The sequence below is a fragment of the Astatotilapia calliptera genome, chromosome 18 (genome assembly GCF_900246225.1).
Source record: "Astatotilapia calliptera chromosome 18, fAstCal1.2, whole genome shotgun sequence".
NCBI lineage: Eukaryota > Metazoa > Chordata > Actinopteri > Cichliformes > Cichlidae > Astatotilapia > Astatotilapia calliptera.
Window position 1 is genome coordinate 7,807,949 of NC_039319.1, and position 13,375 is coordinate 7,821,323.

The window sequence follows — 13,375 nt, forward strand, 5'->3', positions numbered from 1 at the left end:
AAAAAGAAATTTAAAAAGGGGAGGAGTAACGTCTTCATAACAAGATCCTTCATTTAAACGGCGACGACTCATGCTTTTAAAAAGTTTTAGAATTCAGTAGCTTTATAACGACGCAAAGAGCGGATGCACATGTAACAGTTTCTATTTGTCACTTCATTCCTGTTTTTTTTTTCTTTTTCTTTTTAGCTTAAAACAGAAGTCAAGTTTACAGAATACATGTTTTATATTTTTAGGGGTTTTTTTTCCTTTAATGTCTTTCTTTTTTTCATTTTTTGTTAAAACAAACTTCATTTCCCAGAACCACATTTTGGGATTTTTTTTTTTTGTTTGTCTCGAGATTATTTTTCATACTAAAATATATTATTGTATCAATTCAAACTACAGTAATGTACACTACAATGTGTAATAAATAACCATAAAAGAAAATATAAAAATAAGACACATAAATATAAAAAAGTCTTCTAAAAACTAAACAGGTATATTTTTTTTTAATCTGTGGAAAGGGTTCTAATACTGCCATTGTTGACAAAAACATACAGAGGACATAGTTTTAAAACAAAAAAAAGTAAAACAGATTAATACTATAAACACTGTCTGGTAAAACCAAAGCAAAACTCTTCAACAGAGACCACATTCACTAACGCTTGTTACCTCAAGTGCGGGACAGCTTGCCACAATGAATTTGTTTCTTTTAATCGTCATCTGAAAATAATAAGTGCACAAGTGAGACTAACTTACTGAGTCTCTCTATCATTGTTTTATACTTTAAACTTTTGTGGGTTTGGTCTGGTTTATCTCTTCCTGAGCCGACCTGGTGAGGCACATTACTGAGTTTGAGTGTTGAGGAGTTCTTAAAAATTTGGATTTATGCAGTTCGAAAGTTGGAAACTGATTATCTTACATTAGAAGGCATTTTAAAAACATTGCTCTAAACCTCAGACTTTGGACCTACAAGCTGCAGCCATTGGATACTGATGAGTTAGTAATTCATAACAAAAAAGTTTTAGTCAAGAGCAAATATGCAATTTTAAGTACCAGGAACAAAAGCAGAACTTTTAGACATGCCTGTAGATTTAATTTACTGATAGAAAAGTGCTAAACATTCTCTGACTTTAACTTGTCTTTTTGAAAAACAATCATTGTAAACTAAATAATTCTAGCTTTTAGTTTGGCAGATAAAATAAAACAAGACGTCACCCCCAAGTGGGCTATTTGGACAAGGGGTCTGTCTTTTTACAGACAAAACAGCCCAAATACTGTTTCTCAAGTGTCCTTCTTTGTTGCTGTGACAAATCTGCTGTTCTGTGCAAGTCAACAAACATTAGTCAACATGGCTCCTGTGTAAGTAACAGAGGGACATAATACTGGCTACATGTGTGAGGAAAAAAAATAATAACACTGTTCAATGGCACTTTTAACAGCACACAGGTCTTGCATAAGGCTGGAGGCATTGGGGTGGAGCAGGAAAAAAAGCCCCGATCCTTCACGTACAGTTTGACTTCATATATAAGCCGATAATACTGAAACACTCGCTGAGAACTAAAGTCAACCAAAATAAGGAGAAGCTTGGTAAGAACAGGCGCGTCTGTTTTGGATCCACAGCCGAGCCACGAGGTCGGAGTCTGCTTTTATGTCTTCACCTGGAGACTCCACCCGTTCGGGCAGTGCTGAGCAGCAAAACAAAGGCGCGCCATGCTGGCTTTGAGGTTGTGACTCTGCCTTCCCTGATAGGACAAATTTGGTTATGGCGTACAGAAGCCGCATTCTCATCCCGGACTCCCCATCCCACCCCCCAACCCTCCCCAAGAATACTTTGTTTCCTTAAGGCTAACAGTCAAACTGAAATCAACAGTAATGCTAGCTAGCAAAGAGTAACACTAACACAAACAACATTTCGCTAGCTAGTGTACATATATATAACACTGAAGGGCATACAATGCATGAGGCATGTATCCATAGGTAAACCAGGAATACTGTAGTGCAGAGGTTTTTGTTCGTAGAACTCAATAAAATACTGATTTTAGGAAACTTCATTGGCAATAAAAAGGTATAGAAATCTTTCTCATCTTTAAAGGTTAAAAGGTTTTCAAACAAGAACACGATTAGTTAACACTGATTGAATGAAAAGAAACAACAAAGCAACCTGGGATGTCTCAGTAACAAGTCTAATGAGTTGATGGGTGAGTTCTACTTTAAAATCTGTACTTCTATAAACAATTTTAAACACTGATATTTCATTTTCACAAAGAAAAAGTCACGTTTTTTCTTTTTTTCTATTTCTTTTTTTCTTTTTTCAAGTTCAGGCACACCTGGGTTTTTGTACACAGTAGTGGACCGTTAAGATCAGGCAACTGCCGTGACTTTCTTCTGATGGCAAGATGTGGTTTTTGTCTAAGATTACCCGACTTCAATAACCGACACACTCAAACTGTCCCGAAGAATATTCTTCCTTCATTTGGTGTCTGTCACCGCTTCCTCTGTTGTTTCGGTGTTTCCTGTCCCGTCCCTGATGCTGCTGTCTGTATTGACTTCACAGTCTGCCGCTTTCTCTGCATCCACACTTGCTGATTCCTCCTTTTCTTCGGTTCTTTCCTCCATCTCGGCGTCCTCCACGTGGTCATCTCCCAGCTCCACTTCTACTACGTCACAGGCAAACTCCTCCTGCTCCTTCTCTTTTTCAGTCTCTTCTTCTTCTGCTGTCGCCTCTTCCTCTGCTAATTCCTCTCCCTCTTCCTCCTCATCATCGTCGTCAAAGTTACCCTCGTAGATCTCGCACTCGCCGTCGTCCACCTGCACCACCCGTATGTCGTCCATGCAGATGGCCTCGTCTTCCTCTTCCTCACTCTCCCTCTCGTCTGAGTCCATTTGGGAGGGCGGGGTCGTGGTCCGGCTGTCTGACTGCAGTCTGCCGCTTGGGCTGCCGAGCTCTGACTGATCCCTGGGTGGCCCCGAGCCGGAGCCCGAGTTTGGCCCGTCCTTCTTGCAATAGGAGTAGCGGTGATTCATATGCTGGGAGTACGAGCCTGAGTGAGAGAAACGCTTCCCGCACTTGTCGCACTGGTAAGGTTTCTCACCGGAGTGCAGCCTCGAGTGTTCGATCAGGTGGTGTTTGTGTTTGAAAGCCTTCTTGCAGACGTTGCACTCGTGGGGTCGTTTTCCTGCAGATGAAACCAGAGCGAGTTAGAGAGGAACTGTGCTTCTTTGCCTGCATTAAGTGTAACAGAGTATAGAAAAAAATATTCAAAGCAAGTGTTCCTTATTTTGGTTTGATTTGTTTTATTATTATTTATTATTTTGTTGTTTCACTGCCTGTGGCACGCTTTTATACTTGTAATGAAATGCACTATATAAATAAACATGCCCTGCCATCAATCAAGCTTGCGTGTTCATTCAAATAAACATAAGCAGGTTTGAACAATTCAAATATTACATAAATATAATTAAAATAGCATAAATAAATGAATGCGTTTGTAACTATAATAATTAGGTGATACAGAATAGAGATTTGTTACCGTAGCTAAACATCGGTCTCTTTGTCAGCATGAATATAACAATAAAGATTTCACACAAGTTTGTTTGTCCACTTCACTGTCCTTGTACCAGCAGCAGTGCAGGCCTATCTGAGGTTTACACTGGACAGGTAAATAAGACTGCAGCCGAATCACAGGTCTCTTTAACACAAACCCAGATGCATTAAAGGTACTCTGCAGTGAGGGAAGCAGACAGCTGCTGGCAGTGGCTGTCACTGCCATCAATCTCCAGATGCACTACAGATAAAGATTAACATGCATGACTAAATCTAGTTCATTTACATGATGAACCTAAGGGCTCATGTTAATTATATGCATTGTACCTTTAAATTAAAAACAGACAAACTGCTGCTTTATTTCCCAAACAACTGAATGTTTAACTTTAAGATTTACTAGCGCCAGTTCCAAAAATGTGAATATTTCTAGCATTTCTTCATTGGGAGCCATATTATACTAAATATCAGAGTTTGTTCTAGCAAAAACATTTTGGAAATACAACAAAACGCCTAAAGGCAAAACAATTAACTATGAAAAAATAACCTGATACTTTACAATCCATTGGGAGAATTACACAAATATATATATATATATTTTTAATTTGCTCAAATCAGGGAATCAGAAGTTTAAATTGTTAAAAAGCAAAAAAAGCTTGGGAGCCAATGTTTGTTTTAAGTATTCAGAACTCTCAGCACCTGGAAAAGTAATTGCTGACATACCCATACAAAATGATCAAAGCCACACATTATCAGAGGCTTTTATGGAACAGACTTTAAAGTGTCTTTAGAGTATAGCATTTAATAGTTTTTAACATCCCCTGCCAAAAGAAAATGTCACTAACAAAGCTCATATGTTATAAGAGTACAGCAAATTTGAAGGATAAGGATGTTTTCTTTCTTTCTCTTTTCTTTCCTTTTTTTAAAGTGGATGTCAAGGCTGAACCAAAACACAGTAGTGCAGAGTAAAGATAACCGCTAACAGATTTGAATAAAACCACTGCCAATATGATGCTACCTGGAGCTACTAGGAAAATATCCTTTTTAATTCACCGCACGAGTTACGTGTCTATAAGCACTGATGACAACTGGGACATTTACAGGCCAGGTGTCCCATAAAAGTCTCAGAGTACCGCGTAGTTAACGAGGGATGATGTCACACGTAAAAACACAGCCTTCAAAAGTAGAACTCTTTTGAGAAGTAACAGAAATCCTGCTTAATAGACTAAAGCTGAAAAATTCACTTAAACAAGACGTACCTGTGTGTTCATATTTGTGCCTGAGCAGGGAGCTGCCCTTCTGGAAGACCTTGGAACAAAGATCACAGGGGTAGACGCCATTTTCTAGCCGCCGCTTCTTCATCGCCACGGCTGAATCTGAGTCGTTCTGCTCCTCCACTGTGGAAACACCCTCAGAGCTGCTCTCCAAACGCTTCTCCTGTTGTAAACAGAATTACAGTATGTCGGAGTCACATTATTTACTCTCCCATCCTACCCTTCAGGAAAGCAATTTCACCATAAATATTGTGTGACAGGTATGTGAAGAGCTCATTCTTTGACTGAGTTGTTCTTGAAAATGTTTTCCTGAGAGCCTGCAGTGAAGCTCTTCACTTTAGAGGTAGATAATTCTCCTAGTGTGAATACTCTAACTTACTGAGAATTAAGCAGCAACAATCATGGGTGGAAATGTGAAGCTAAGACCCGAGTGCAAACATAAAAAATCCTCTAGGTGACACTATAGGCTGGCTACAAAAGCAAGTCGATACCTTAAGACTCACATTTAAAATGCATGTTTACAGCCCTGCACATATAACAGCCTCGTATTTGAGCTCTTTGGATAGTTTTTCCCTTCATAAGAACTCGTCCCCCCCTAACTCAATCATCTGGATAATCATTAAGGTTTAAAGATATAGATTAACTAATGCTGGATTAACTGAGCTGTCTCCCCTTTGCTAATTTAAGTCAATGGCTGCTTGGCCCTGAGCGTGGTTCTGTTGGAGATTTTTCCTCTTAAAAGGGAGTTTATCCCCTCCACTGTTGCCATGTGCTCACTCACAGGGGGTCGTTTGATTTTGGACATTTTCTCTCTATTATATTAGCGTCTTTACGTTACAAAATAAAGTGCCTTGAAGCGACTGCTGTTGTGATTTGGTGCTATATATAAATAAAACTGAACTGAACTGGATAGTTCGACCCACATCTACTGATGAAATTCATGCTGCGGTGCACTGTCCAGATGGTTTCTATCAGCAGCTCCACAGACACGAGGTTTCATGTTTAAGTAAATTTGGCTTGAGGATATCGTATTACTCAAAGGCAGTTTGGGTGTTCTACAAAGTCATCACATGTAACGAGGACAGGATGTTATTGAAATGTTTAATGAGTTCACGGGGCTACTGCCATCGATTGAAACTGAGCTAATGGTATTGGTGAAGTAGATATGAACAGTTCAAGTTAATGGAATCAGAGAATTACCTAAAAACTAATGAGTCATTACTGGTAAAATAATGACTTCAGGTCATCGTAAGTGGCAACCGCAATGCTAACGATGTCTGGTACATTCTGACTCTGACTGGCTCCAGCTCAAGTAACTAATGTTTGTTGCCGTTTCTTATATAGCATATAATGGCTTCTTGCAGACTTTTATGACTGCTTTGTGGCTTGACTACCGATTCTCACTTTGACTGCTGAACTCAGCATGTCTCAGGCTTTTGGAATTTTCTATTTCTCTTGACGCACATTTCTTCAGTTTTTTTGTGTTGAAGGACTGACACTAACAGGATGCTTTTTATTTTGGGTTAACTCTGGTACTTTCCACAGCAAAATGCACCTAAAGGTAGCATGTTAGTCTTTCCAGTAATCTATAGATGCTTAGTTTGTAAGTAGTTTGTTTCAGTGTAAAAGGAAACAACCCTCACTCCCGGCAAAGAAACTTGATTAAAAAAAGAAATAGTCATTGCAATAATCAATTCTGGACTGGTCAAAAGTGAGAATTTTCTCCTTTTCTTAAATTTCCAGTTAAAGGGGAAAATTTTAGTTACATAAAACAAATAGTGCAGTGTCAAGTTAGGCCCTGGGAAAGTCGTATAGAAATTTGAAGAACTAACTAACCAATAAAAACTGCAAGCTGCAACAACAAGGTTTTTATACCTCTTCCACTTCAGTGTTTTTGGGGTTTTTTTGTAATTAAGACTTATGTATAGTCGACTCTCCAGGTACTGAATTTGTCTCGGTACAAATAGACACATACTCTTTGCTTCAGTACTTCAAAGTAGGCGTGCATGACAACCATTCACTTTAGGGAATCAAACAGAGCTCTAATTAGAAACCTCTTGCTAACTTTTTTTACATATAACTTTGTTATCACTCGCCGCAATGATCAGCTTCCCATTTATTCTGATGTTGGATGACAGACTACACAAGCAGCTATGTCTCGCTCTCAAAGTACTTTCATAATGTGACTTGAAAAGTTTCAGTTCTTTCTCAGTTATTCAGCACAAGCAAATTAATTCAAATCCATTCATTTGAGTTGCTAGTTCCTGGTGACTGGTGGTCACACAGTGATCAAATAAAAGATATAAAACCTTTTATAATAAGAAAAAATAATCACATTGTATAAATAAAAAAGAGGTAACTGTTTTGCATTACTAACCTTATGACCATTGAGAACAACAGTCTTTGCTCCAGTGGCGTTGCCAGCTGTAGTGGCGTAGGTATATGTGAGCTGGGGGATGAGGATGGTGCGCTTCGTGGTGGTGTTGAGGCAGCCCTGACCAGCGATGGCAACTAAGGTAGGAAGCTGTGCGGCAGTGACGATGTTAACAGGTCTTCCGGTCTGAGGTGTGGTCACATAGATGGTTCGACCCTCGAGCTCCTCCTTCCTGAAGCAGGTCAGGTTCAGAGGCTGTTCTTGCTGCTTGGCGGGAGGTGTAGTCATTTTGTTTTCCGATTCTGTTGCGATCTGTTTAGGAAGAGAGAGGTCCAGAGGTTCCGCCTGGGAGTCAGAAGCTTCCGGGTCTTCTGGTTCACTTTTAACGATGACAAGGTCCTCGTTGTTGAGTGATTCAGAGTCTGATGGGGAGGCGCTGCGAGAGTCTGACGAGGCTTTGTTGGATACCTCCTTGATTGTATTGTCTTCTTCTTCCTTTTCATTCTGATTCACAGTGACCTCTGAGCTGGAATTTGTGGCTTCAGTGTCTTTAGAAACTGCGGTTGCATCATTGTGGCGCTTGCTCACACTTTTCCCCGAGTTCATCTTCATAAACCACTTTCTAACCACATCCACTGGGATACTGACAGACTCTGAGATCTTTGTCAGCTCCTCATCACTGGGATTGGCGTTGGAGGCAAAGTATGTCTTAAGAAGTGAGAGGAGATCGACGACAGGCGGCTCCTCCAGGGTCACCCCTGCCTCATTTAGCAAGGCGGCGAAAGACGGGTCCAAAGCAGCAGAGTCGACGGCCTCTCCGTTGGCTGCTTTGCGATGCTGGAGGAGATGCAGCGCCTCCAGATTGTCAGGACAGTCATCGCAAAGTAAACATGTACTGGTGCTGTTGGGCTTTGGCTTCTGAGCTGCTTCTGAAGTTTTATCGGTTGCCTTTTCTGTCTGCGTGGATGCCTCCTTCTCCACATCTGCGATGGGGACTGTTTCCGGTTCTTTCTTGATAATCGTAAGGTCGGCCGCCTCTTGGGTTTGGGGTTTAGTTGTTGTGGTTGGAGTGGGAGCTGCAGCATCCACAGTCGTGATAGTGGGAGGCAGAGTAGGGTTATTTTTGACAACAAGCGGTGTAGGCTGGGCGGTGGCAGTTGTGGCAGCAGCAGGGCTAATGCTGTAGTTGATGATGATCTTCGTGGTACCGTCGTGATCCACGAAGGCAGGAAGGCTGATGATCTGTTGCTGCGGCTGCTGGACCACAATTCCCTGCTTCCCCTGCGTCACCACCCCATTGGCTGAACCCAGCACCTGCCTGAGCACATTTCCATCCATCGCCACCTTGAGCACATTCTGCAAGTCATTAAGATTGATACTGATGGGTGACATCAGACCTACTGTTGGTACAACCATAGCCACACCCTGAGGCAGGGTTGCAGCTGGGACCACAATCGGCTGTGCTGTTCCTCCGTTCACCACGCCGTTACTGCCGGCTGAAGTTGCCGGTGCCGCCGTCACAGGCTTGCACTCAATTTCCACAGGTTCTGATTTGATCTGGGTGACAGGCAGCTGCTCCTGGAGGGGTTTGCTTTCAGTCTTGTCTTTAAGAACCACACGAGCTGGAGCGATCACAACAGGTCTCGTCTGTGCAGGGGCTGGGGGGGACTTAATCGATGTTCGAGCAACACCGTTGGGGGGTGTAGCACCCACACACTTTTTGCTACTGATGTGCGAGCTGTAGGAGCCTGAGTGGGAGAACCGCTTCTTGCAGTTTGAGCATTCGTATGGTTTCTCACCTAAAAGTATCAGAGAGCGAGAAAGAAATGACAAAACTTTCAAAGAGAAGATTCGAAACATGAAAAACCAAAAACAATTCAAATTTTTAGTAACTTATTTTGAAAAGTGTTGGGATTTGATACTGAGCCCAACTTACAGAATTGACAAATTGATTCATTACAGCAGAAAAACAGAGTTTGGTCACTCCGGCCATAAAACCATTTAAAAATACTTGTTATATGTAAAGGGTATTAACTTCCTTCTTTAAGGAAAGCAGGGCATTTAAACTTCCTTTGGTATGGCAACTGGAGTGGACACCCATTACCAATCTGTAGCAAAAGATGATGCAGTAGGTCAGTGCAACCTTCATTTAACTAGATCAATTCATCAAAACACATTCCTATGTTCCCTTTTGAAGAAACAGGGATGGGGTAAAAAGCGTTAAACAGCAGCACAGATTCAAAAAAGCTTTAAAGCCCCCGACTGATAAAACAAGCACTTTTATGAGACTTTATTAAAAAAAATGTACTGACCAATTTTGCACTAGAGGCCTCATGATGTCATATTTGGACAAACTGCATTAGTGTGTCTACAGCAGGGATGCCAAACTCATCGAGGCCCACACACAGCCCACTCTGATCTTAAGTGGGCCGGACGAGTGAAACGTCACTTTCTGTCAATGTAAAGACGTTTAACTACACATGTAACCCCTGAGATATCTTAATATAAGATAAAGAAGTGCAATTTTAACACCACTTCTCAGTTTTTCTACACAATGAAATTCACTGCCCAGGCTGTCCTGTATTTATAAAACATAAAGATTTGGTTGATTGATGAAAATGGTCTTTTTTTTTAAACTAAATTTTTCTGTAATTTAACTGTTTAACTCTTACTTAAATATTTTCTTTGTAGTATATATGGCTGTGGGGGAACTTTATCAGCAGGGAAAGCTGTAAAACTTGTTTGTCCTCCTACATGTTTTCCAAAGCCGTCCAGCAGCCCATTCTGAGCCAATTCTGGCATCCAGGCCTTATGTTATTGACATAGCTTACCAAGTGCACTAAGGAAATGCTCTATATTAACCAGCTTTAATGGAACACCTGAAATCTGGTGTCCATTAACATACACAGTGCCAATTAAATACACGAACGAAAAAACAACCTAAAATTTTCAGTCGGTTAATGTGTACATTTAATGAAAATTATTAGTCAGTTGTAAATGCAGTAATTGCAGACAAATGTTCGATGATTAGAGGCCTGCAGTTTGGAACAGCTACACAGGTTGTAGCAGACTGTGCATGTGTGCAGCAGCTCACCGCTGTGAATGCGCAGGTGCTCCTTCAGGTGGTGTTTGTATTTGAAGGCCTTGGAACACTCGGTACACTTGAACTTGCGAGTTCCACCTGTTCCTACCGATCCTCCTGTTGACTGCGAAACGTGACGCTGAGTCAGAAAAGAAGAAGGTCTCTATTATTTTTCTGTGTCGTTCAGTTCTTTTAATATCAGATGAATATTTCATAGGAATTCTGTGTGAAAGCTTTAACATTTTTGAAAACTGTAGCTCGAAGGTTTGAAAGGAGCACTGGGGACGTGTTTTTGCTTACATAACAGACCGAATCTCATGCATAATAAATCAAAGTGCACAAAATTTTAAAACCGAAAAAGAAATATCAGTGAATTAAAGTTGAACAACATGACAAAATGTTCATCCTAGTGATCCTGAGGCAGAGATTTGAGTCTGGGTAACAGTTTCACGTATCAGACCTGATTTCGCTCTTAGTTTGGCGCATTGCGTCTTCGGTTCTCATGCTAAGAGGTGTTACCTGCTCTCTGGAGCCCCTGTGGTGGCTCATGTGCCTCTCCAGCTGCGAGCGATAGGTAAAGGTGTAGCTGCAGTGCGAGCAGCTGTAGTTATCCTCACTGGTCTCGTGGCGATACTTGATGTGTTCCTTCAGTGAGGCGTTGCGTTTGTAGCCCCGGGAGCAGTAGGGGCAAGTGTGCAACTGGGAAAAAGAATCAGGTGTTCCTGTGGTGGAAGAAAAAGGGAAACGTGGATGATAGATGATGATTTTTTTTTTTTCTTACACTTCATATGAAGAGCATGTCGGACAGTCTAACAGCTCCTCCTCCTCCTACACCTTTCTGATGTTGGTTAGCTCATTTCCTTAACTTTGCTCTCCAGCATCCACAACTCTCCATACAGTAACTAGCCAGCTAGATGGAAGGAAAAAGTGACATTCCTGTGCATCTACCTCTGGTTTTCCCAAACATTTTTTGTGTTAAGTCCAACACATAAGCTAAATATTTTGGATATAAACAACATAGTTTCCCCACTCTCTGTATGGAGGCCTGAGAATAACCTGCCCTTCATAAAACCTCTCTAGACTGTATAAGTTTTACTATTGTCTTTGCCCTTAAATCTTCCTTAAAGCTATAACAAGCCAGCTACTGTTATTATTTCAGCATTTATGCCTTTCTCGTGCTCCAGAACATTCAGAGCTTCCTCCAAGTAAGTAATGTTCTTTGACCTGTGCTATCTCAACTTTATCCTCAACTTCACCAGCTGCTAGTGGAGCACTCAACACTTGAGTTTAGTGGTTATACTTTGGAGTTTGAACCTTAGTGTCTCAACTGTAAATGGCAGATTTGTGTGATAATATCTCACTTTTCTGATTGTATCTTTTATTATAACCTCAGAGGTCCATTATCAAGAAAATGTGTTCTGAGATCTTCAGTGTTTGAAATAAAAGCTCTGAAAATGCAGCCGTTTGTTATCCACCCCAACAACTAGTTTACCTGTCAGCTTTTCAAACAATTCACAATCCCACTTATTTACTGCTCACTTCTGAAGTGAGTACTAAGCTGAGTATAGCATGCTATGAACTCCAGAATGCTGAGCAGGAAGAAGTTGGAAATTTGTAGTGCTTGACATCAAAGAATTTGAAATTTTGACACAGCAATAGTAATACCTGAACATCTGCATCATGACATTCAGTATAATATGTGATGTTGGCGTGTTACCGTTTTCATCGGCTCCTCCCGTCTCTGTCGGACTCTGCTCGTCCTCGGGGGCTTCAGGATAGATGATGGCTGTGTCTCCCTGCTGGAGAATCTCCTCCACTAGAGCATCCTTCTCCACCTCCTCTTCTTCCTCTGATGCACACTCCTCCTTCACTAAAAACACAAATGCACAAAGGTTAGTGTTGCTGTATACAAAGAACCCAATTATCCACCACGGACAGCACTACAGATACAGACAGACTGAATGACTTTGTGTTTAAATCATTTTAAACGACTCTGTGAGGAATCCCTTCTATGAGCTAATGCTTGAAGTACCACCACTAGAGGGCGCCATATAACTTGTAAATGATTTGATAACGGGCTCATCACTTGAGCTATCGTTGTGCACTTTGTATTCTCAAAAAACATTTGTTGGGCAATTTAAAAATGGCATAGCTGCCGAACATTATTCTTAAAGAAACCTGGACTAGTTCTGCTAACAATGTTCAGAGATCCCTAAAATCAGAAGATTCTGAATTTGGGAAGTTGTAGCTACAATGCTGTGGAAAACTATGGAGCAGCTTGTTTTAGCAGCAGTAACTTGAAGGGATCATTTATTGTATGACTTTATCAGTCTCTCTCGTCATTGTGGAGGAATTTGGGCCCACTCTTTTTTACAACATTCCTTCAGTTCATTGAGGTTTGTGGGCATTTGTTTATGCACAGGTCTCATAAGTTCCTGCTACATCATTCAGGTTGAGTTTTGAGTCCCTTGATTCTTTTCTTTTTCAGCCATTACGATGTAGTGTACATAAGACCATCCTGTTGCATGACCCAGTTTCATCCAAGCTTTAGCTGCTGGACAGAGCTCACATTTGGCTCTAGAATTCTTTGGTACACAGAGTTGACTCAATGACTGCTGGGGCTGAAGTCCCGTGGCTGTAAAACCACCCTAAATGATCACCACTGTGTTTGACAGTTGGTATGAGATGTTTGTGCTGATATGCTGTGTTTGACTTTCATCAATGTGGCACTGTACATTCAGGCCAAATATCTCCATCTTGGGCTTGTATATCCAAAGGACACTGTTCCAGGAGTGGTCTGTTCACATGCAACTTTGCAAACGTAAACGAGAAGGGGATGGCTTTCTCTTGGCAAACCTCCAAAAAAGCATACACATTCATGTTTCTCTAACCGTACAGTCAAGAACTTTGCAGACCTCAGTTAGCATGGTTGATGTCAATGTCTGCCACATAGCTCTTGGGCTTTTTGCTGTTTATTTGCATCTTGACATTGGCATGAATTTGCTTCAGACCAGCAAACTGCTAAAACATCTGCTTGTATCCAAAGTGGTCACACTTGCTGATGATCCGTTAATCAAGAGCATTTGATTAGAAGCACTTGATAGCTTCTTACCCTCCTAATT

The 13,375-nt window shown here is 41.1% G+C and overlaps 1 protein-coding gene across 2 annotated transcripts in view; it reads right to left on the reverse strand.

The window, feature by feature from the left end:
* Positions 1-447: 447 nt before the first annotated feature.
* LOC113011241 (zinc finger E-box-binding homeobox 1-like) overlaps positions 448-13,375 on the reverse strand; it is a 76,930-nt gene continuing 64,002 nt past the window's right edge. For both annotated transcript variants that reach the window (XM_026150686.1, XM_026150687.1), the window contains exons 3-8: positions 11,971-12,123; positions 10,773-10,975; positions 10,266-10,392; positions 7,175-8,970; positions 4,783-4,960; positions 448-3,158 (exon numbers count right to left, since the gene is read on the reverse strand). In XM_026150686.1, coding sequence (XP_026006471.1) covers positions 2,452-3,158; positions 4,783-4,960; positions 7,175-8,970; positions 10,266-10,392; positions 10,773-10,975; positions 11,971-12,123 — 3,164 coding nt within the window. In that variant the 3' untranslated portion in view covers positions 448-2,451. The remainder of the gene's footprint in view (positions 3,159-4,782; positions 4,961-7,174; positions 8,971-10,265; positions 10,393-10,772; positions 10,976-11,970; positions 12,124-13,375) is intronic.